This window comes from Pinus tabuliformis, chromosome 7 (genome assembly GCF_031772625.1).
Source record: "Pinus tabuliformis cultivar Carrire ecotype Pingquan chromosome 7, CPIR1, whole genome shotgun sequence".
NCBI classification, from domain to species: Eukaryota; Viridiplantae; Streptophyta; class Pinopsida; order Pinales; family Pinaceae; genus Pinus; species Pinus tabuliformis.
The window spans coordinates 1,620,211,268-1,620,237,074 of NC_142293.1; the positions used below are offsets into that span (position 1 = coordinate 1,620,211,268).

At 29.9% G+C, this 25,807-nt stretch overlaps 2 protein-coding genes across 2 annotated transcripts in view; both read right to left on the bottom strand.

Annotated features, from left to right (window-relative positions):
• LOC149254429 (uncharacterized) overlaps positions 1–25,807 on the bottom strand; it is a 45,725-nt gene that overhangs the window by 17,474 nt on the left and 2,444 nt on the right. The window lies entirely within an intron of this gene.
• Positions 3,965–4,763, bottom strand: LOC149254430 (uncharacterized). Its single transcript, XM_089460915.1, is given in 3 exon segments — positions 3,965–4,680; positions 4,683–4,709; positions 4,712–4,763. Coding segments are annotated over 3 exon segments (792 nt in total). The 5' UTR covers positions 4,761–4,763.

Genomic DNA, 25,807 nt, shown 5'->3' on the forward strand with positions numbered 1-25,807 from the left:
ACTAGAAGGATTGGTGAAAGGATTAGTGGAACGATTTGAAAGGGCTTCTCTCGGCTTCTATCTCCTAGAAAGGTGCACAATTTCTTATCTAGATTTATTCTCAATGGCCACTAATAACTAAATATGTCATTACTCTAATATGGAATGGCTTTGTTCATTTTTGTTAAAATCTTCTTGAACAACCCATACCAAAAATAAATAATATATATATGCATTGATGGAATAAACATAACATAACATAAATGTGAATCTCACTTGATATAAAAGCCACAATCAGCGAAGTTCCCAAAAGAAACTAATAATTTCATCAATTGTAATTCCTTATATCATCCCACGGAATGTTGATTCTCCTGTCTATGTTTCTTTTTATCTGCCCTATCTTAATTTTCAAATAAACTCATCCTTAAGGTATATTTAACATTGGTTATATTTAATTACAAACTATTGATTATCACCAACGAAACATCTCTCACCTTTAATTTATCAGGTTAGTTTGATGGACGCTTTGCAGTTGAAGGCATTTGTATATTTATGCATTGATTCTATTTAGGTTTGAATTTGGCTTAGTTTACCATTACCATGCACTTTTTCGATCATAACATTGCCCAAACGTTAGGTGTGGAATTCATCTATGTTACCATGACCTTTTTCAGATAACTAGGAAAGTATTTGAGAAGAAACCCATTTTTTAGGTTTAATGTAATTGTAGAGAAACAATAATGTTGTTAATCTTAAATTTTTAAGAAAAGTTAAAGAAAAACAGTAAACATCGATAAGAATCTTTTATAAACTTTTTCTCCACCAAAGAGTCATTTACACATATATAAATAAAATGTAAAAAATCTCAAATAAAACCAGAAGTAATGATGTAATATAAAATGTAAAAAGTCACAAATAAAACCAGAAGTAATGATGTAATATTTTAATTTAAAATCTTAAGAAATAAAATAAATCAATAGCCTTTGCATAATCATATTTATTATTTCAGAAAAAACCCATTTTTTAGGTTTAATGTATTCGCAGAGAAACAATAATGTTGTTAATCTTAAATTTTTAGGAAAAGTTAAAAAAAAAAAAACATTAAACATCGATAAGAGCCTTCGGAATCAAATCTACAACAGTTTAACTTATATCTAGGAAAATATGGTAGGAAGTTTAAGATAGTCCATAGAAGCTTATATATTTGGCCAAATCTAAGTGACGTAAAATCAACATTTTCTTTTAAGTAACAGTCTCTCTCTTGAATGGTCTGCGATGAATAGTATGGTCTCTCTCAAATGGTTTACGGTGAATAGTTTGTGCTTTCTATTGAACATCTTGCAATATTATCGTTCAAATTAAAAATTTATATTTAATAAATAAAAGAAACTGTTAAAAAAAGTATAATTAAAAAAATATAATTCATTCCCATTCTGTTACTCTATTTCAAACAGATTCTCCTACAATGGTTGAGATTGGGGATGTGCATGGGTAGGAATAAATTCAGAAGAACACAGTACCGTCTTTTAGAAGTATCACTCTTTCCGCTCCATGTGTAAAGTTGAAATTAGTTGAAAATAAGCTGAAACATGACTAAACCTCATGAAATTGGTGTTTTGTTAGAACAGGAAGAAAGTCAAAAGCTGAAAGATACTTGTAACGTTTAAAATTCAAGAAATACTACCCAAATAAAACAAAAAAACAAACAGTTTATGAGGAGAAAGCACAACAAATAAACAGAAACTAAAATGACAGTTTGGAAAGAGAAAGCACAAACCCATTTTTTAGGTTTAATGTACTGGCAGAGAAACAATAATTTTGTTAGTCTTAAACTTTTAAGAAAAGTTAAAAAAAAAACAGTAAACATCTATAAGAGCCTTCGGATCAACTTTTTGTCCACCAAAGAGTCATATCCACATATATAAATAAAATGTAAAAAGTTATAAATAAAAACCAGAAGTAATGATGTAATATTTTAATTTAAAATCTTAAGAAATAAAATAAATCAATAGCCTTTGCACAATCATATTTATTTGTTTAGTAATCACTCAAATTTAATTCTCAAATCCATATTTATTTTACTAATAATCATTTCATATAAAAAGTAAAAAAAATTACATTTTGATCAATACATTTTTGGCTTTAACTTGAAAAAAACAATAATTTTGTTTTTCAACATTAAATAGAAAGATAATAATTTTAAAATAAAAAGCTTTTACTTGTGGTTAAGGGTGTAGAATAGTATCTCTGGAAAAATGGAAAGAGAGACTGTTACTTAAAAAGAAAATGTTGATTTTACCTCACTTAGATTTGGCCAAATATATAAGCTTCTATGGACTATCTTAAACTTCCAACCCAGATTTTCTAGATATAAGTTAAACTGTTGTAGATTTAATTCCGAAGGCTCTTATCGATATTTACTGTTTGTGTGTTTTTTGTTGTTTCTTTTTTTTTAATGACATTTTACATTTTATTTATATTTGTTGAAATTACTCTTTGGTGGAGAACACTTAAATTTAATTCTCAAATCCATATTTATTTTAGTAATAATCACTTCATATAAAAAAAATATTGCATTTCGATCCATACATTTTTGGCTTTAACTTGGAAAAAACCAATAATTTTGTTTTTCAACATTAAATGGAAAGATAATAATTTTAAAATAAAAACCTTTTACTTGTGGTTAAGGGTGTAGAATGGTATCTCTGGAAAAATGGTTTGTTAATACTAAGAATACTTCCAATTCCTATGGTATACAAATTTGAATATCTTATATATATAATTTCAAATTCCATTTCATTTGTATGCATGCAAAATAAGATGATTGATTTTTTTTATTTTTTATTTTTTTTTCATGGTTTGCTTTTTTTTTTTAAGAATATTTTCCTGTCACATACCCCAGTAACCTCGCATGTAAAAGTAGGGAGTTAGAATTTTTTTTTATGCAATTACCACAAGTAATTAATCAATTCACAACTCCACAAATCATCATTAACCATTGCATAACCTTTACCCATCATTGTAATAACATAAACTGTCTCATGAATCCATGCATCCGTTTCTTGATATCCTTAACCATGTTAGATATTCATGTACTAAGACATTATGGTTGTCACATCAAATAAAGAATCAATGGACACATAAGGCAATCACATCAATCACACCATAAAACACGGATATACCCTGGAAACCCCGTAGGGTGAAAACCAGCAAACGTTTAATCTTATTATTAAACGCTCGTGAGGGTTTTCACCCCTCACTCAATGGCTTATAAGGGATTCCATCCCTTAACCATTGTTATTAAAATCATTACAATGAATTATCATTAAGCTATCACATAACTAGCTATAAGCTAATACAGTTTTCATGTAATCTTTTATTTACATACCGCCACATACAATAATCCTTGTGGCATAATTGTTCTAGCAATGGACAATACTGCAGCTTGACTTCATCTGCATGGACGAATAATCCTTTTCCTGCCATAATGTTAAACATCACTTTCCTTGGCACCATCTGCCATCGTTTCCTGTCAATGCAGTCATCAACAATCTTGGCAACAAGATTAGTTACTACATTATTCAAACAATAATCAACCTCTAAAGAGATCTTTTAATATCTACTCATGTGCATGAGCAAGCATGTCATAATAACAATCTTGATCTATATGTAGAGATATATTTTCTTTACTAAGAAAATAGCTTGAGTTCTCCTTATACACATTCACATAACAGATCATGGTGCGTGTATAATATTGAAATATGCAAAGTAAAAGGCTTCGGCGTACCTAGTTATTAGTAGTCAAAAAAGACAACCAAATAAATTGAGCTTTACCAAGAACCTAACCGTGAAATTTAAATATGTGTTTCCGCCTCTATAGATCAACCTTATAACTAAGATCCCATCTTCGATCACAACCATTTATTCCTCGATGCAAGATCTCTTTATCTATCACAGAAAGAATGATAACCGCTACAGCCGCGTACTAGGCTCTCTTAAAAGCAGTAAACAATATCTTCTGCAACTGACCTCTTCTGGATATCTTCTGCAACTGATCTCTTCTGGAACTGATGCCCTCATAAGAGAATACATACGTTTCTCTTCTGGAACGGAGGAGAATACATACGTCCGTCTCTAGGCTGTGCATAGGAGAGGTGGCTTTGTCCTGAAGTAATAGATCATCATGCTCATCTTTTTTCAGCGTTCTCATTTCATTCTTCCTTGGAGCCACATCCGCCAACGAGCAAGTTGCAATGCATTCCAAATCCTGATATTTATTGACATGAACATCAGGTTTTCTTATAGCAACTAACGAATATGAACCAGTCGTTCGCCGCCTTTTCTCATACTCAACATCTTGCACAGGAAGAGGAAGCTTCTGGGGACCAGACGAAGCATCGGAAACCAGCGAAGTCTCCTCCTCCCTTCCTGTAATGCTTGATGCACGACAGTCATAAATTCGATATCTCTTTGCATCCTCCGTAAACATCGAACTTTTCTTCTGCTTCTCCTCAATATCGTCATCGCTGGTTCTATACTTACTGCTCCAACTATCTACATACTGATCCAAATACATTGTCCATCCGGACTCGGACATCTCAGTTTCCATGGCCTCTGCGTCTTCACTTTGCAAATATTGGCACTGAGCAGCAGAAGCAGGTCTCAGTTTTTCAATTGTAGGAGAGATTAACATTTGTTGTCGATGTTATTACTCGACATACAGGCAAGGATTGGTTCTCGATACCTCCCAACTCAGAACCTAACATAATGTTGGAGTTCATATGAACAAGTCATGTGCCCCAAATTGTAGCAGAGCACCTAACACGAGATTGGAATTCATATGAACAGGTCATGTGCCGAACATGTCGCCCCCTCGACCAAGAAAAGAGACTTCATTAATCAGGAAAGATATCGGTTTCTCCATCCAAGAATCAGTTCCGAGTTCAAGAACCGTTCCGAATCCAAGAATCAGTTCCCATTCCAAGCCGCCATTCGCGCCCTGCTCTGCCATTCTTAATTGATAGCTTTATGGATAATAAAAATTAGTTTTTGTAACTAATTCATGATCCTTTTTTTAAAAAAGAATTATTATTTCATAACTGAATAATTTATGCTAATTTATTACCATTGGGATGTTACATTTCCAATTTGTATAGTATATAAATTTGAATATCTTACTATTTGTATGGTATATAAATTTAAATTCAATTTCATTTGTATGCAAAACAAGATGATTGATTAATTTTTTTGGGTTCTTCAATGTTTTTTTCCAATGCAAAATTGTTATATATTTATATGTTTATTTCTTTTCTTTACTGAAATTAATTTCATCATATTAAAAATAAATTGCATTTTGATCCATACATTTTTGGCTTTAACTTAAAAAAGAAAAGAAAACAATAATTTTGTAATAATTTTGTTTTTCAACCTTAAATGGAAAGATAATAATTTTAAAATAAAACCCTTATACTTGTGGTTAAGGGTAAAGAATAATATCTCTGAAAAAATGGTTTCTTAAATATTAAGAATATTTCCAATTAGTATGGTAAATAAATTTGAATATCTTACAATTTGTATGGTATATAAATTCAAATTCCATTTTATTTGTATGCAAAACAAGATGATTCATTTTTTTCCACTTTCCCTCGTGAATTTTTTGGGATCTTTTGATGGTTTGTCTTTTATTTTAAGAATATCTTCCAATTTGTATAGTATATAAATTTGAATATCTTACTATTTGTATGGTACATAAATTTAAATTCAATTTCATTTGTATGCAAAATAAAATGATTGATTTTTTTCCAACTTCAATGATTATTTTTTTTGGATTTTTTTGATGGTTTGTTTGTTTTTTTTAATACAAAATTGTTATATATTTGTATACTTATTTCCTTTTTTTTTTAAGAGAAAATTTATATATTTATTTATAGTTTTTTTTTAATGAAAAATTATGTGAATATCTTTAAAAAATATATAAATAGTTAAAATGGTTTAAGATAATTATAAATCTTTTTATTTTTACAATTTTTTGAAAACCATTTCTATTAGCAAGCTATCAATATATTTCAATTCAATTTTTTGATTTGTTGAGATAGATAGCCCTTTTAAAATTTCTCAAAGTATCTATTTCTATTAGCCAATTATCAATTTAATTAAATTCTCTTTTTGAATTGATTTGTTGAGATAGATAGCCCTTTTAAAATTACTCAAAGTATTTAGATCTATATGGAATAGGAATTCAAGGTTGAATTTAAACATTTGATTTTCATATTACCAGAGAAAATCTAGAGAGAGATATAGACATTTCCTCCTTGAAGGAGGCCTTGTTAGGTGTGTAGTTCTTACTTCTATCCACTTATTTTACTCAAATCCTTCCCCAAAACACATTAAAATGTATGGGAATCTAGAATGTGCATGTACTCACTTTTTTTTCTTCAACAAAGGAAATGATAGATCAATGATGGTTGAAGATTCATCAAATTATTTGGGATAAATATTACTTCATTTCCACAATAATATATAATTTTCCAACTTTCACATGTGTTCATATTTCAGTGCATTAAGGTGTGAGGATTATAATGGATTTCAGGAAATTTATGTATTCATTTTTGTACTTAAAGTGAATTTGGTTACTGTGGTCCATTAGCATAAGGTAAATTGGTACATAGATTTATAGATGCATATACCATGAACATTTTAAACAAATAACTTTTCAACTCTACAATCTAATGTAGAACATTTACTTTTTTCCTAAAATATCTACTGAAATGAAAAATAATAGATAATTATCTAAAAGATGTTGAAATTTTGGATAACTAGGAAAGTATTTAAGAAGAAACCCATTTTTTATTATTTAAATTTCCTAATATTTTTTAATTTAACCTCCATATACCAGGTAATCATAATCATGTAGATATTAATGTAGTCTATTACAATAATTAAGTTATGGTATTAATGCAGTAAATTACAAGGATTAACTTATGACATAACAATCTATTGTTTTATTAATAAATAAATAAAATGATTTTAGATTAATTTTAAATATGAAAAAAATTACAATGTGTTGTTTTAGAAATTTAATAATATAATTTTAATTTGAAAATATATTACAAAGGCATTTTAATTTAAAAATATTTAAAAATATATAAAATAAATATAATAATACAGTTTTAAGATTAAGATCAACCTATATATCATTATTTTTTTAAAACAATGAAGACATAAAGACTTAATTGTTTTAGAAACACATTTTTCTTAATGGTTAAGAACATTTAAATTGTAATTATTATGATTATTGTATGATTAAACACTATATTATTAAATAACAAACACTATCTTAATAAATATTAAGAAATTCAAATAATTTAAAAAAATTATAAATATATAAAATTATGTTGAAAAATCTCACAAACTTAAAACATATTACATTTTTTATTATTCAAATTTCCCAATATTTATTAATTTAACCTCCATATACCCCATAATCATAATCAACTCGATAAAGAAATCCAAGTTTACTGCTAATTGATACTGTCAAATCTTATGTGTGTGGTTGCATGATTGAGGAAATTTTGTTGGATTCAATAAAAGGGTGTGAGGTATAATTATGAATATTTACATGTGTATCCGTGAATAAAAATTTCATGGGCTAATGAACAAATATGGGTTTTTAGATGTAATTGGTTGTCATTAATATTATAGGAATTTGGATAATGTATATGTGTGATATGGGTAATGTAATTGCTTGTTATTAATATTATAGGAATTTGTATAATGTATATGTATTTAGGTGGAATTAATGGAGACATATAGAATTAAATTGTTTTAGAAACACATTTTCTTAATGGTTAAGAACATTTAAATTATAATTATTATGAGTAGTGTATGATTAAAAATTACATTATTAAATAAGAAATACTATTTTAATAAATATTAAGAAATTCAAACAATTAAAAAAAGTTATAAATATACAAAATTATTTTGAAAAATCTTACAAACTTAAAACATATTACATTTTTATTATTATTTAAATTTCCTAATATTTATTAATTTAACCTCCATGTACCACATAATTATAATCATGTAGATATTAATGTAGTCCATTAGAATGATTAAGTTGTGATATTAATGCAATCCATTACAAGGATTATCTTATGATATTAAAAATATATTGCTTTATTAATAAATAAGTAAAATGATTTTAGATTAATTCTAAATATGAAAAAAAAAAAATATATACGAATGTGTTGTTTTAGAAATTCAATGATATAATTTTAATTTGATATTTTTGGATTCATTATGATTGAGTTAAAAAAAAGTTGTCAAATTCCAACAAGAAATTATTTATTTAGGTGGCTATTACACCTTAAAGACTACTCCTTATTTAGGTGGTTATTATAGCTAATCAAAATTGACAAATACTTAATTATGTTTCATATTACATACATAATTAAAACATACAACTAAAATAAATTCACTACTATACGAAACAGTTAGCTATGTGATCTTGAATCTAGAAAAAAAAACCAAGTTGTTCCCCAACTATTTTTTATTAGTTAAAATTTCACTCTTACATAACCATTAACATTTTTTATCCTGAACAAAATGGAAAATTTTGTATGGTAAATTATGTATTTATGTTACTTTTAATTTTATTCAACATTAAATTGTTTTGTTGATATCAAATGTGTTTGTTTGTTTGTTTTGTTTTGTTTTAGGTGATTTCATTGTTTCATCATGGATCCAACTATTTGGAGTTGTCTTCCCTTCGAAGTTCTTGAACTTGTATTCCTATGGCTCCCTTTATCGGTTGTGATAATGTTTAGCATTGTTTGTAAAAAATGGAAGAATGCTTTGCAAAAACCTTATTTCTTTTTACGTTGCAAGAATGTCTCTATGAATGAATTTGGATTTCTCCTTCCTTTCCTCAATAGTGTAGACAATTGTTTTGCTATTGAATACCTTAATCATAATGGCCACATATCTCAATTTCATTTGGGATTCATAGTTTCAAGATACAGAGTAGAGTGTATTGTTGGACCAATGGTGGTTTTATCGTTACCAACAGAATGCTCTCAAACACAAATATTTTGTAACGAATCCATTTACAAAGGCATTTTAAAAACATAGGGCCAATACGAATTGGAGACTGGGGATTCTTTTCATTATTGGAAAATGTAAGCAACAAAAAATATGATTTGGTTGTTCTAAAACATATCTATGACATGATGGAGTCTAAATTTTATGTTTGTAGTAGTCTTGATAGGGTATGACAAAGGGTTGTTGTTCCATTTGGTGGTACTTCACCCCCTAAGAATGTAGTGTTTTATAAAAGTGATTTTTTTTTGTTGTATCTCAACAAGGAGTATGAATATTATCCTCGATACATGTATACAATCTACTGGTTTGATGTAATAAAAATGAGTGGGGTTTCTCATTTGTTCCAATCAGTGACATACATTGTATGTCGTTAACAATATACATGAATCAGTTGATATGCCTTGTCAATGATGGCTCCACTTCTGTATGGTCAATTGAAGAATTAGATCATTTCCAATTTGGTAAACTGTGTGTTGAATGAAGAATTGACTACTTTAAAGATGATTGGGGTTTCAGATGGAAGTTGTTGGGAGAAATTTCTGCAGATATAAATAGCAAATGTCCTGGTTATCTTCTGTTCCGAACAATGCATGGTCTGGCTCTTATGTGCAACTGCAGTGAAGTTCCTTTCCTATTATATGACATGATAACTTGCATATGTTTTCTAATAGATATTGATAATTCAACTAATGAGTAGATTTCTCGGTTTTGGTACCCAACATTGGAGGATTGCAATGATTTGATTGAGTATGGAGATGTTTTTGCAATTGCTCCCCGTATGGATTCTGTTGATGAGATTCCACCATTAGATATGGCTATGAATTCTTAGGATATTAGTATTCTTAGGAGTTCTTATAAATATTTCCATTTTATATACTGTCTATGGTTGTGGAAAATATTTCCATTTTTGTCTATATACATACTATGGATCTTTATGGTAATACTTTAAAATTATGTTTGTATCAATCTTTGTGATGTAAAATATTTCATATTGTTTCCCCTAAAGTTTTCTTATTTACATATAATTATAATTTCTATGAGTTATGTTATACATATTATATGTATTGGTTTTTGTTGTTGATTCTCAAACAATGTTATATGTTTATGTTCATTTTAATATTTACATTTATATTTTGATAGTATATAGTTCCAAATTTTTAGATATACTTCCAATTCATATAATTCTTAGAGTATTGTGTCCCAATAGTATGGGTTTCATTTTGATTCTAATATGATACATGGAAATTTAGACTTTTTTGTTTAAGCCATTTGGAAGACTTCATTTCTGTTTTTTTCCATTTTGAAATTTTTGTTTTTGTTTTTAGCCATTTGGAAAAAGCTTATACATTTTGATAAGTTTATATGGTTGGAAAAAATAACATATACACTTTTTATGTTTTTTACGATTTCCAAAAAAAAACTTGTGCCTTTTTCATTCTTTTTTGTTTGTTTATATTAGATATTTGTTATGTTCCATGTTTATGATTCCATAATGAATAATTTATTATTCATTGTAGACATATCATCTGAAGGCACAAGCAAGCATACAAGAAAACGAAATTTGTCACCAAAGTCACGTGAGAGGTCTAATGAAAGTCATCGTTTACGATATAAACCAAATAAGGATGCCATAAATGCGCATAGGAGAGCTACATATAATACAAAAATGAGTGAAGGCACTCTAGAAAATGATTTTATAATTCCTCGCAAGTATCACACTATGGATGATATAATGGAAAGAACATTTCCTATTGATAGTTCATTATCAGGATATGCTCCTTGTTAGCATAATCTTGTTGTTCGATGCTCTCTTGAAAATGTTCATAACATTGGGAGACATCTTGCAATCGGGAAGAACACCATATCGATAATGTGGATGCAAATGTCCACCCTAACCCTTCCGTGTGTCCAATTGCATGTTTTGATGGCCAAAGGTTGCAAAACATCCATGGTGGAGGTAATGATGACATTTTGTGTGATGATTTGGATGATAGTTTACTTGGCCATTTGTTTGATAATTTGGATCGAGTTGCTCGAAACATCGGATCTTCAAATCTCACTTCTGAAAGTAATGTGGTCCCACCAAGAGAATCAGTCATCCCTGATAGCATTTCGTGTGGAACAATGGAGGTAACACAATGATATTTTGATTTTCGCTGCAATAGTTTTTTTTTGTTACATTCCTATATTTACAAAGTTTTGTTTACAGAACTTATGTTATATTAATCTCTTCGAATAAGATACAACTTGTTTTAATAGAGGTCTAGAAATTAACTCCCAAAGTGAAGATGAAGCATGTCATAACCTTCTTGTGCATTCTCCTCGGCGATCAAATTTCCAGACTAATGTAAATTTTCAATGTTTTTGATTTTCTTTTCATTTTTTAAATTTGTAGTTACTTGGGCATTGAATTTTATGGCGTATCTTATTTTCTTTGAACGGGACACAAGTCATTTCAATAGAGGCATAAAAATTAACTTTGCAGTTGTTCCATCTACTGATCTTAGAAGTCAAGAGGAACCATCTCATAGAGTTCATCCACATCACCAAACAAATGTAAATGTTGAGTGCATTTGATATTTTTCTCATTTTTTCATTTACAGTTGCCTGGAAATTGTATTTTCTAACATTTTATGGAGAAACCATGATCTCATCTCATTAGGTCAATGAATTGGAATCCAAGACATCAAATTGTAAAACTAATGTAGATGTTCAATGTATTTGATTTAGTTTCAAATTTTGAATATTTATTTTTTGGACATCTAGTTTTATAACGTATTTTATTTTTTTGAAACAGGAAACAACTCATTTGAATAGAGGCATAGAAGGTACATCCCAAAATGTTCCATCCATTGATGTTAGAATCCAAGAGTAACCATTTCATAACCCTCATCCACATGAAGATACAAATGTAAATTTTGAATGCATTTGATTCTTTTTCATTTTTTTTCATTTATAATTAGTTGGAAATTAAATTTTAAATTCTTTTATGACAAAGAGACCTTTACATCTTCTCAGGTTCGCGAAATTCACACCATAATTTTGGAAATACATTTTCATAGATCCATTCCACATGCTTCAAATTTATGAAGGGAATCTCATGTTCTTGAAGATGAAGTACATGTTAGAAGAAATTTTACTCTTCCAAATGGTTTTCAACATGGTTTGGCTAGTAGATATGATATTCATTTTGATGAAAACATGATTGCATTGCATAAGAGATTTCGAGCAAATATAGATAGCTTGTCAGTTGTCCAAATGTGCCACATTTGCGAAGAATCATATCCCGAAATCCATGTTGTGAGACATTCTAAAGGACCTGTTTGCAGACGATGTAAGAGTGAAAGAGGAGCCCATCGTTTTTGTCGATATAATAACATGGATCCTGGTGAGCAACCTCATATTTTAAAAGTTCTTACTCAAGTTGAAGAAATGCTAATAGCACGTGCAAATCCTATTTCTCAAGTGACACATGCTCGAGGTGGGCAATATAAGTATAGTGGTCATACAATTAGCTTTCCTCAAGATATTTCTACAATTGTACAAAGCCTTCCCCGAAATGTTGAATATATTGACTTTCTAATCGTGAGGAGACATGCCATTCGGTCTAAATATTATGAATGTTATGTCAAAATATCTCGAGTGATGGCTGCATTTCTTTTCAAAATCCAAAATGATCAATATTATTGAGATGTTATAATTGATTATGATTCAGTGAATGCTTTTCTCGAAAGATCAACAAATGTCTCCTCTAGGCTTAAATTTGTTGATTGTGATATTGAAGAATCTGAGATCAATGAAACTAATGATGAAGGGTTTCCTGCTGAGCATTTTCCTTCTCATCCTTGTTCTTTTTTGGCTCGCCTACCAAACAAATGAAGAGAAGTGGAAGAAATTAGAGCATTTCTTGATAATGTTTATTCTTCAAATGTTCAAGACATGGATTGGCCCCGTATTAGAACCTCTCCAGTGAATGAATATAATACAAATGGGTTATTAGATATGGCATTCCCAACATTGTTCCCCACTGGTGATGCTGATTGGTTGAAACCACGTATTTGTAGTGTTGAACTTCATGAGTATGCATTACATCTTCTTAGGTACTATGATAAGAGATTTGGAAGCCATCCTTGCTTTCAATATTACCTATTAAACATGATAATGCGACATCGGAGCCAAGTAACTGTTGTAGTTTTTGTAAAGAAACATTTACATGATAACTCGCCTACAACAATTGAAGAGTTGTGTCACCAACTATCTGATTTACGAGATAATAAGTTGGCTGAGCATCTTATGCGGTTTGATTCTTCTCTAAGAGGTATAGGGGCATAATGGACTAAGTGTCGATCTGAATTGACGGACATGATTACTCAGTTAGTATGTCCATCTTTATTTTTTACTTTGAGTGCAACTGACACAAAGTAGCTAGAGTTGCATAAACTCATGCCCATACATTCACATTCTTGTTCTTCAAATGAGCATTGTATGAAAATTGAGAATGTTATCCAGTACCCTCATATTGTTGCGACATTTATGCACCACCGATTCAATACTTTTCAAGAGGAAGTTATCCAAAAATATCTTAAAGCTAAAGACTTCTGGTACAGGTTTGTGTTCAATTTTTTCTATACTTTTTCAACTTTTATTATGATTCTATTTATATTGTTTTTAGTAACTATATCTTCATTTTTTTAAGATATGAGTGGCAACATAGAGGTTCAACACATATCCATGCTTTCCTATGGTTATAAGGCACGCCTGACATGGAAATACTTGATTGGTCAAATAGTTCTGATGTACAACTTGCAAAGATATTCTTCGAAAAATATGTAACTGCATGGAATCCGCGTGACATACAACGTCGCAACATAATGGTTCCACGAAGCCTCAATGATGACCCTTGCCTATTGAATACTGGTTAGATTTTCTCTTCTAATCCTCATAATGATTACGAAGAATTGTTAAACTGTGTCCAAAGGAACACAAAGTGTACTATAGATTCTTGTTTGCGCAAAAAGGGCACTATTCTAACATGTCGGTACAATGCTCCATGTGATGAATCAAGATTGTTCATAGATGATCAAGGAAGAAAAAAATATGAGCCAGCAAGAAATGATGACATGCTTAATGTACATAACATTGACCTTCTAACAATGTGGCGTGCAAATGTTGATTGCCAGCCAGTGCTTTCTCGCTATGCTTTGTTGAAATACATTGCTAAGTATGCATCAAAAGTAGAAAAAATGTCTGAAAGTTATCATGATATGTTAACTAGAATTTCAAATTCTATTGGCTCTGAGGATCATGCTTTATGTGCATATAGAAAGTTTCTTGTAGAAACAATTGTTGACCGTGACATTGGAGCACAAGAAACATGCCATATGTTTCTTAAGCTACCTCTTGTTGTTTGTAGTCGGAAATTTGTTTCCTTAAATGTTGGAAGAAAGGTTTTTAGGAAAATCTCAAGGGATGGCTTGCAATGTTCATCTAAGAATACTTTTGTTCAACATTATCAAAAGATACCTTTTTCCTTGAACATCTATCTTTGATAGAAACAACAAGATCTTAGACATTTCATAGCAAGCGTAAACAATATCCATGGAAGCCTAGAGATGTTCATGCTATTGTTCGGGTTTGACCACGGTTTTATTATATTCTTGGTGAGGCTTCAGAGGAGTTTGAAACCTTTTGTTGGACATAATTTCTCTTGTACAAGCCATGTCGTGACATTCCTGCAGAAATTGGCCTTTCAGCTGAAATTATTATTGAAAATTGGAGGAATTTTTTATATTGATCATGGCATTTGATCGACAACCATCAATTATAGACAATATTGAAGATGAAGAAGATGGTGATTTTTCTAACCAGGAAATGAATCTTGAAGATGATTTTCAAGAATGGCAAATTTTCTCTCGCTTGATTCCACCAAATGATGTGAATGTTTATGATCTTCACACCCTTGGTCGAAGGGACTTTAATATATCCTTTGACTGGGAAAGTACAGCTATTTCTGATTATGTTGCAAAAGAAGCTATTAATTTTATAAGGAATGCAAAATCAAGGGGTGATATTGTTGACCTTCCAAACATAACATTTGCATCTCCAGATTCTTTGTTGGAAAAACAATGACTTGCTTTTGAAATTGTCTTAATGCACTTTGCTGAATATGAGATTCATGAAGCTCTTCTTATGACTATTCAAGGCACTGCGGACACTGGGAAGTCTTTCCTTATCCATTGTATTTTTTAAGCTCTTTCTAATTCGTCAAGTAATGGAAGAAGCCCTTTGCTTCTTCTTGCTCCAACAGGAATAACTGCTTTGAATATAAATGCAAAAACAATACACTCAGCTCTAAAAATCCCAATTAAAGATATGCAACCACTATAGGGGCAGTCACTTGCAGTATTCCAAGAAGAGATGCGACATGTTAGAGATATATTGATTGATGAAATGAGATTTCTAGGATCAAGGTTATTTATGAAAATAGATGCTCGATTACGAGAAGCATTTCCAGAGAAAAGGAATTGTCCTTTTGGTGGCAGATCCATCATCCTTGTGGGTGACCTTGGCCAACTACCTCCTGTGAGAGATAAGCCTTTGTATGCAGGTAATACAACAGGGAATGTCTTGTGGAACAAATTCAACATTGTTGTCACTCTTGACACAATCTTTTGCCAACAAGGGAATAATGAGAAACAATCTTGTTTTCGTAGATTCCTCAATAACATAAGAAATGTAGAACCTATTCTTGAAGATTGGGAGTTTCTTATGTCACGGGCTGATATGAGGTTGCATCCTAGAGAAAGAGATTTATTTAATGCAGTAGTTCACATGTTTCCAACAAATAATTTGGTCTCCTTCCATAATAGGCATATGTTAAAATCATTAAATTCTCCAATTGCACGATGTGTTGTTGATCATTCAAGGCGTTCAGAAATCAGTGGTGTTGATGATGATCAATTGGACCATGAATTTTTGTTGTGTTGTGGTTAGCGTGTTATGTTGATATGTAATTTATGGGTTGAAGATGGCTTGCTGAATGGTGCACTTGGTTATGTTAAGGATATATTGTGTTTGCCTACCTGTAAGCCACCTCAACTTCCAATGTTCAAAACTATTGTTTTTGATAAGTATGTTGGTGTTCCATTTGATGCATGGAATCCAAACATTGTCCCTATCACCCTAGTGATAAGAGGAAATCGAAAACAAATTCCTTTGAAGATGGCATGGGCTCTTACAATCCACAAGTCACAAGGATTGACTTTAGAACAAGCATCAGTTGATATTGGGAATAAAGAGCAGCAAGGCCTTACCTTCACAATGATATCAAGAGTGAAATCAATAGATGGTTTATGCATTGCATTGCCTTTTTCTTTTCAATGTTATGCCAAGATGAAAGATAGTGCATATGTTACAATTAGGAAGAAGGAAGAGGAGCAATTAAAGTCCATATCATTATGAAATACAACTAATAACATTGTGACATTCTTTATAGTATGTTTTTTGAATTGCTTTTATTATCCTCTTGATTTAATTTTAATATAATAATCATTTTCATATATTTATTAGATTAATAAATTCATAATATTCATAGTAATATTTGATAAAGTTGTTTACATCATTTTTCAAGTTGTTCATTTTAATTATTTATTTTTTTAAGTGCATATTGCTCTTTTCTTTGCAACAAACCATTCAAACATAAACAATGAGTTATATGAACCAATCATTCCAAATAATTTCTATAACTCGTTCATATTGATATTAATATTGTGGATTCATATTACATCATGAAATGAAAAATGGAGGTTTTGAATATTGGCCATCACCATGCCCAATATTCATTTTTTGAATATTGGCCACGGTTTTATTCTATTTCCACAGTTTTTTCTATTGTATTTTGAAATGAGGCTTATATTTGTAGAAATTTTTATATCATTTGGTTCATGTAACACTAGATTGTTTTTTTTCATGTAACACTATAACATTAAGTTTTTTAACATAAATAAAAATGGGGTGTTATGTTTTATATATATATTCGTGTGTGCTTATTTATTTGTGCATGTCTTTATTGATTTTGATTTTGTTTTTGTGTCTTTCAAATGCAAATATGGACAATAATGATGTCATCTATTATTCCAAAACAATACGCAATATTGCTGGAGCTATAAGCTTTCTTTCCTATCTTCGGAACAAGTTTGATAGAAAACATGGGTTCCATCCTGCATTTATTGATGATCATATTCGTGAGCTAGATCAAACAAAAACACATGTAAAATACTTGAAACATGTGCACCAGAGGGAGTCTGGGAGGAGAACAAGAAGGAATTGGTTGGAAAGTGTTAAGTATCGTGATCATTATCCTATTGATTTGAATTGGTGTTGCTTTTGTCATCGGTCTGGTTGTGTTTTGGAAGAGGCCGCTCCATAGATGACTTTTGAAACATTGTTTGAACTTCAATTTTGTAGTGGAATTATTTGATGTAAAGAAAACAAAAAATATATGTTAAGACTCAATGTTCTTTCTATGGTTGCAATGTTGGTTAAATTGATTATTTTAAACACTAATGTTTTTTTATATACAAAATTGTATATCTCTGGTCTTAAAATGTCCTATTATGTTGTTCTTCTTTAAATCCAATGTGTGCAATTTAGATGTGTTTTTCTCATTTATGTTGCTTTGCTCCAATGGCAGTATTACCATTTTATATCTTTCTCTTGCATTTCTAATTGTTGTGGCCTTTTGTGTGGATCCCTCCACTTTGTTCGCGTTTTTCATAAATGAAAATATTGTTTACATTTATAATATTATTGTTGGGATTTCATGTTATAGGTGTTTATATCAATATTCTTGAGATTTATACTATTAATACATTCATGTATTGATATCATTGTATCTATGGCTTAAATTCTATTTATTGTTTATAATGTAGTGATATAAATTTGTTATTATTAATGTAATGATGATTTATCATGTTTTAATAATTTATGGTTTGCAATGTGGTTTTTATATTAGTTTTGGTTTATATTTTTTATTATTGTTTTGCGTTATAGCGTTATTTATGTTTATAATATTGATGCCATGGATTTAGGGCTTAGGTTCGGTTTACTATTTACTTGGGTTTATAATATTAAATTATTAAGTTTATTTGTTCTTTAAGTTTGTAATATTAATAATTCCATCGGTTTATCATTTATTCCCTTTGTTTTGTTGATTCCCAATATTAAGGTTTAAATAATAGTGCTAATGTTTAATATTAATCCCTTACATTTACAATGTTTATCCCTTCAATTTATTAACGTGTTGCTTTCATAATATTAACAATCCTTAAGGTTTATTGATCCATTAGGTTTATAATATTCATAGTCACGTGTGTTGATCAATCCATTTGGTTTAAAAAATTAATTCCTATTAATCCCTTATGTTTTTAATATTGATCCCTTACCATTTTTTATCCCTTTGGTTTCTAATATTTTTCCCTTGGGTTTATTAATTCCCAATGGTTTATAATATCAAATTATTGGGTTTCTTTGTTCTTCAAATTTTTAATATTAATAATTCCTTGGGTTCATAATCCCTTGAGGTTTTAGTGTTAATCCCTTGGGTTTATTATATCAATCCCTTGGGTTTAAATTATTAGTCCATTTTGTTTAATAATATTCTCTTAGGTTCATAATCCCTTGGGTTTTTAGTATTAATCCCTTGGGTTTATAATATCAATCACTTGGGTTTATTGTTCCTAAGGCAAACATGGACTATTATAATGTCAACCATGGTCCAACACGGAATTATGAGAAGGATTGTCTCAATATGAAAATCAATGATGGTCGATCATGTTTATTTTAATGTTTATAATATTTGTCTTAGGGTTTATATATGTTGGGTTTATAATATTAGTCCCTTGGGTTCATAATCCCTTGGGGTTTTAGTATTAATCCCTTCGGTTTATAATATCGATCATGGTAAACCATTGTCACTCATAGCCAACCATGGTCAACCATGCTTGAATGTCACATTGTGGAAAGAATTGTCTCACCATGAAAATAAATAATAATCCCTTGGGTTTATTATTCCTTTGTGTTTATTATATCAATCCCTTGGGTTTATATTATTAGTCCCCTTTGTTTAATAGTATTCCTTTTGGTTCACAATCTCTTGGGGTTTTAGTATTAATCCCTTGGGTTTATGATATCAATCGCTTGAGTTTATTATTCCCCAGTAAAACATGGTTTATTATGATGTCGACCATGGTCCAACATGGAATTGTGATAAAGATTGTCTCAATATGAAAATCAATGATGGTCCATCATGTTTATTTCAATGTTTATAATATTTGTCTTAGGGTTTATATACGTTGGGTTTATAATATTAGTCCCTTGGGTTTAATATTATTCCCTTGGGTTCATAATCCCTTGAGGTTTTAGTATCAATCCCTTCGTTTTATTATTCATTTGGGTTTCTCATATTAATCCCTTGGGCTTATTATTCCCTTAGGTTTATAATATCGATCATGGTAAACCATTGTCAATAATATCCAACCATGGTCAGCCATTCTTGGATGTCACATTGTGACAAGGATTGTCTCACCATGAAAATAAATGATGTTTATTTTAGTGTTTGTAATATTTATATTTGGGTTTACGAATGTTGGGTTTATAATATTAGTCCCTTGGGTTTAATATTATTCCCTTGGGTTCATAATCCCTTGGGTTTTAGTATTAATCCCTTGGGTTTATTATTACCTCATGTTTATAATATCAATCATGGTCAACCATGGTTGAATGTCACATTGTCACAAGGTTTGTCTCACCATGAATAAATCATGTTTATTTTAGTCTTTGTAATATTTATATTTGGATTTACAAATGTTGGGTTTATAATGTTAGTCCCTTAGGCTTAATATTATTCCCTTGGGTTCATAATCCCTCGGAGTTTTAGTATTAATCCCTTGCGTTTATTATTCGTTTATGTTTATAATGTAAATAAGTTGGGTTTAATATTCCCTTAGGTTCATAATATCAATCATGGTCAATCATTGTCAATCATAGCCAAACATGGTCAACCATGTTTGAATGTTGCATTGTGACAAGGATTGTATCACCATCAAAATAAACCATGTTTATTTTAGTGTTTGTAGTATTTATATTTGGGTTTATCAATATTGGGTTTATAATATTAGTCCCATGGGTTTAATATTATTCCCTTTGGTTCATAATCCCTTGGGGTTTTAGTATTAATCCCTTAGTTTTATTATTCCTTTGGGTTTATAATATCAATCCCTTGGGTTTATTATTCCCTTAGGTTTATAATATCAATCATGGTCAACCATGGTTGAATCTTGCATTGTGACAAGGATTGTCTCACCATCAAAATAAATCATGTTTATTTTAGTGTTTGTAGTATTTATATTTGGGTTTATAATATTAGTCCCATGGTTGAATGTTGCATTTTGACAAAGATTGTCTCACCATGAAAATAAACCATGTTTATTTTAGTGTTTGTAATATTTATATTTGGGTTTACCATATTAGTCCCATGGTTGAATGTCCCATTTTGACAAATATTGTCTCACCATGAAAATAAATCATGTTTATTTTGGTCTTTGTAATATTTAAATTTGGGTTTACGATTGTTGAGTCTATAATATTAGTCCTTTGGGTTTAATATTATTCCCTTGGGTTCATATTCCCTTGGGGTTTTAGTATTAATCCCTTGGGTTTATTATTCATTTGGGTCTTAATATCAATCCCTTAGGTTTATTATTACCTTAGGTTTATAATATCAATCATGGTCAGCCGTGGTTGAATGTCACATTGTGACAAGGATTGTCTCACCATGAAATAAATCATGTTTATTTTAGACTTTGCAATATTTATATTTGGTTTTACGAATGTTGGGTTTATAATATTAGTCCCTTGGGTTTAATATTATTCCCTTGGGTTCATAATCCCTTGGGTTTTAGTATTAATCCCTTGGGCTTATTATTCATTTGGGTTTATAATATCAATCCATTGGGTTTAATTATTCCCTTTGGTTTATAATATCAATCATTGTAAACCATTGTCAATCATAGCCAAACATGGTCAACCATGGTTGAATGTCGCATTGTGACAAGAATTGTCTCACCATCAAAATAAACCATGTTTATTTTAGTGTTTGTAGTATTTATATTTTGGTTTACCAATGTTGGGTTTATAATATTAGTCCCATTGTTGAATGTCACATTTTGACAAAGATTGTCTCGCCATGAAAATAAACCATGTTTATTTTAGTGTTTGTAATATTTATATTTGGGTTGACGAATATTAGGTTTATAATATTAGTCCCCTGGGCTTAATATTATTTCCTTGGGTTCATAATCCCTTGGGGTTTTAGTATTAATCCATTGGGTTTATTATTCATTTGGGTTTATAATATCAAAACTTTGGGTTTTTTATTCCCTTAGGTTTATAATATAAATCGTATCCAAACATGGTCAACCATGTTTGAATGTCGCATTGTGACAAGGATTGTCTCACCATTAAAATAAATTATGTTTATTTTAGTGTTTGTAGTATTGATATTTGGGTTTACCAATGTTCGGTTTATAATATTAGTCCCATGGGTTTAATATTATTCCCTTGGGTTCATAATCTCTTGGGTTTTAGTATTAATCCCTTGGGTTTATTATTCATTTGGGTTTATAATATCAATCCCTTGGGTTTATAATATCAATCATGGTAAACCATTGTCAATCATAGCCAAACATCATCAACCATGGTTGAATGTCGCATTGTGACAAGAATTGTCTCACCGTCAAAATAAACCATGTTTATTTTAGTATTTGTAGTATTTATATTTGGGTTTACCAATGTTGGGTTTATAATATTAGTCTCTTGGTTGAATGTCACATTTTGACAAAGATTGTCTCACCATGAAAATAAACCATGTTTATTTTAGTGTCTGTAATATTTATATTTGGGTTTACAAATTTTTGGTTTATAATATTAGTCCCTTAGGCTTAATATTATTCCCCTGGGTTCATAGTCCCTTGGGGTTTTAGTATTAATCCCTTGAGTTTATTATTCATTTGGGTTTATAATATCAAAACTTTGGGTTTTTTTCCCTTAGGTTTATGATATAAATCGTAGCCAAACATGGTCAACCATGTTTGAATGTCGCATTGTGACAAGGATTGTCTAACCATTAAAATAAACTATGTTTATTTTAGTGTTTGTAGTATTGATATTTGGGTTTACCAATGTTGGGTTTATAATATTAGTCCCATGGGTTTAATATTATTCCCTTCGATTCATAATCCCTTGGGGTTTTAGTATTAACCCCTTCATTTTATTATTTCTTTGGGTTTAGAATATCAATCATGGTCAACCATTGTCAATCATAGCAGACCATGGTCAACTATGTTTGAATGTCGCATTGTGACAACCATTGTCTCACCATCAAAATAAACCATGTTTATTTTAGTGTTTGTAGTGTTTATATTTTGGTTTAACAATGTTGGGTTTATAATATTAGTCATGTGTTTAATATTATTCCCTTGGTTTCATAATCCCTTGGGGATTTCGTATTAATCCCTTAGTTTTATTATTCCTTGGGGTTTATAATATCAATCCCTTGGGTTTATTATTCCCTTAGGTTTATAATATCGATCATGGTCAACCATTTTCAATCATAGACAACCATGGTCAACCATGTTTGAATGTCATATTGTGACAAGGATTATCTCACCATGAAAATAAACCATGTTTATTTTAGTCTTTCTAATATTTATATTAGGGTTTACAATATTAGTCCCTTGGGTTTAATATTATTTCCTTGGGTTGATAATCCCTTGGGGTTTTAGTATTAATCCTTTGGGTTTATAATATCAGTCATGGTCATCTTTATTAATCTCTTGTGTTTGTAATATCAATTCCTCATGCTTCTTGATACCTTAGGTTTTTAATATTTATCCGTTGGGTTTACTAATTCCTTAGGTTTATAATATTAAACAGTTGGGTTTATTAGTTCCTTGGGTTTATAATATTAGTCCTTTTTGTTTAATATTATTCCCATTGGTTCATAATCCCTTGGGATTTTAGTATTAATCCCTTGAGTAATAATAAAAAAAAGGGACTAATATTACAAATCCAATGTATACAAACCCTAAAATAAATATTAAAAATATTAAACCCTAAGAATAATAATAATAATAATAATAATAATATTATGAGTTTATATTATTATAATAATATTAATATACTAATCATAAATATATAAGAATATAGTTGTTATTATTTATATAGTTATTAATTATCATACATAATATTATTATAATATTATAATCAGATATTATTATTATTATATAACATAATATTATTAATGTAATAATATAATAATAAATATATTTTATTATTATTATAATAATACAGCATAATGGTTATTATTATTTTTATAATTTTATATTATTATATTATTTTAATAATATAATGATAATCTAATATTATTATGAGCTATTCTTATTATTAATTAATATATATTAGGAGTTTATAAAAATAGTTGGTGTTTAGAAAAATATCCATAATAATTATTAATGTGGTTGATATAAGCTTATCGGCATATATCAACCACATTGGAAAATGTGGTTGTATATATATTTCATAAACGCCGACATTTATCAATCACATTGGTAAATGTGGTTGTGCTAGTTTTAATAGTATCTAGAAATTAAAGATTTATAATTATTTATAAAATAACAATATTTTTGTATTTTTAATTAAATTTATTAATTCAATAAAATTATAATTTAGTTAATTATTATGAGTGTTTTTTTTTATATTTAAAATGTACAATAAAATAAGTATTTTGATGCTTATTATAAATATATGTTTATAAATATTTACTTATTATTTGATTTATATAATTGTATTAACTAATAAATAAAATGGTAGAGATTTAACCTGATTGTGAGAATGATTTCAGCAAAATCACATAAAGGATCATTTGTCGATGTGTTTCGAACCAACTAGTGTGGTTCATCGTCAGGACAAGTTGATGAACAAATCTGAGCGATCCGTTAAATAGAGCATGCAGGTCCTTCAACGGCTATATGAACGTGCAACGGTTAAAAAGACCCTTAACGGTTATATATATATATATATATATATATATATATATATATATATATTATTTATTTATCTATTTATTTACAGTAATATTATTATATCAACTTCAAGCTAATATTACTATATTAATATAATATGAATATTATTATCAATAATAGACTAGGGTAAATTTTTTTATTTTATTTATTTATTTATTTATTTTCATTTTTTTTACATCAAGTTATTAAAACACTGTTATCAATAGTAATATTATTGTGATAACCTTTAGTAATATTATAAGATTAACTCCAAGCTAATATTATAATATTAATTACCAATTAATAATATTAGTCTAGGGTAAAATAAATTATTTTATTTTATTTTTTTATTATATATATATATATATATATATATTTTATCTATTTATTATTATTTTTATTTTTATTTTTATTTTTTTATTTTTTTATTTTTTTCTTTTTAATATATGAGTGAAATGAATAAAATTGCAATAGTTAATTATTAAAAATCCAGGTCTAGGGTGAATAATTAAAAGAGTGATATTATTATTACTAAACCAAAGATATCAAGAGAAAACAACGACCAGCTAAACAAACCGAGAGGGGTCAGGCGAAGAAGAGGCTAAGGTAAAAGGGTTGGGATCCAACACCTACTAATCTTCCAGCCGTCATCCCTATTGAGATTCAAAGGTATTTTCTCGATCTCAAGGGCTTCCCTCAATTTACGATGGTGAAATTGCGCCACTCTTGCGAAAACTTGAGCCTCTTCGATAAAGACTTGATGTTTAGTCATCTCAGCATGCTCAGCAAGGGTTGAGGACTTGGCCCTACCATGCGTCAAGTCTGGCACGTGCTCACTAATCCTTTGATTAATCGAGCGACCAGTTTCACCAATGTATGGGGCCCCACAGGAACAGGGAATGACATAGACCCCTTTCATGTCTTTAGGGTCGACAGGATCTTTAACAGATCTAAGCAAGCTATGGATGGTGTTAAGAAGCCTAAAGGTCGAGGGAATATTATGCTTCTTAAGAATCCTGGTGATCCTATCAGTAGTTCCTTGGATGTAGGGGAGGTGTACCCCCAGGATCCGGTCTTTAGGATCTTTTTGGACAGAGTGCTCCTTTAGGGCCTTGAGGAAGGCTTTCTAACCTAGGTGTCTATTGTAACCATTTTTAACGAAGACATCCAGGAGATGAGCCTTCTCCTTGGTTAAGCTTTTCTCATCAGAGATTCTTAATGCACGAGTAGCTAGTGTGTTGAGAACGCCTAACTTCTGAGCAGGGAAATGATGAGAGCTGGCATGGAGATATTGATCGGTATGAGTCTTTTTTCAAAAAACCTGGTGGGAGAAGGAACCATCAATATTCTTAGAGATGAGAACATCAAGGAAGGGAAGGCAACCGTTGACTTCCTTTTCCATAGTGAACTTAATGGCGAAGGATTGTTCATTGAGATGACGGAAGAAGAGATCCAACTCATCATGACCATGAGACCAAACGACACCAGTGTCATCTACAAATATCTTCCAAATCTTTGGTAAGAGACGAGCTGAGGACAAAGCTCTGGACTCGAAATCTTCCATAAAAAGATTTGCGACGACCGGGGATAGGGGGGAGCCCATGGCCACC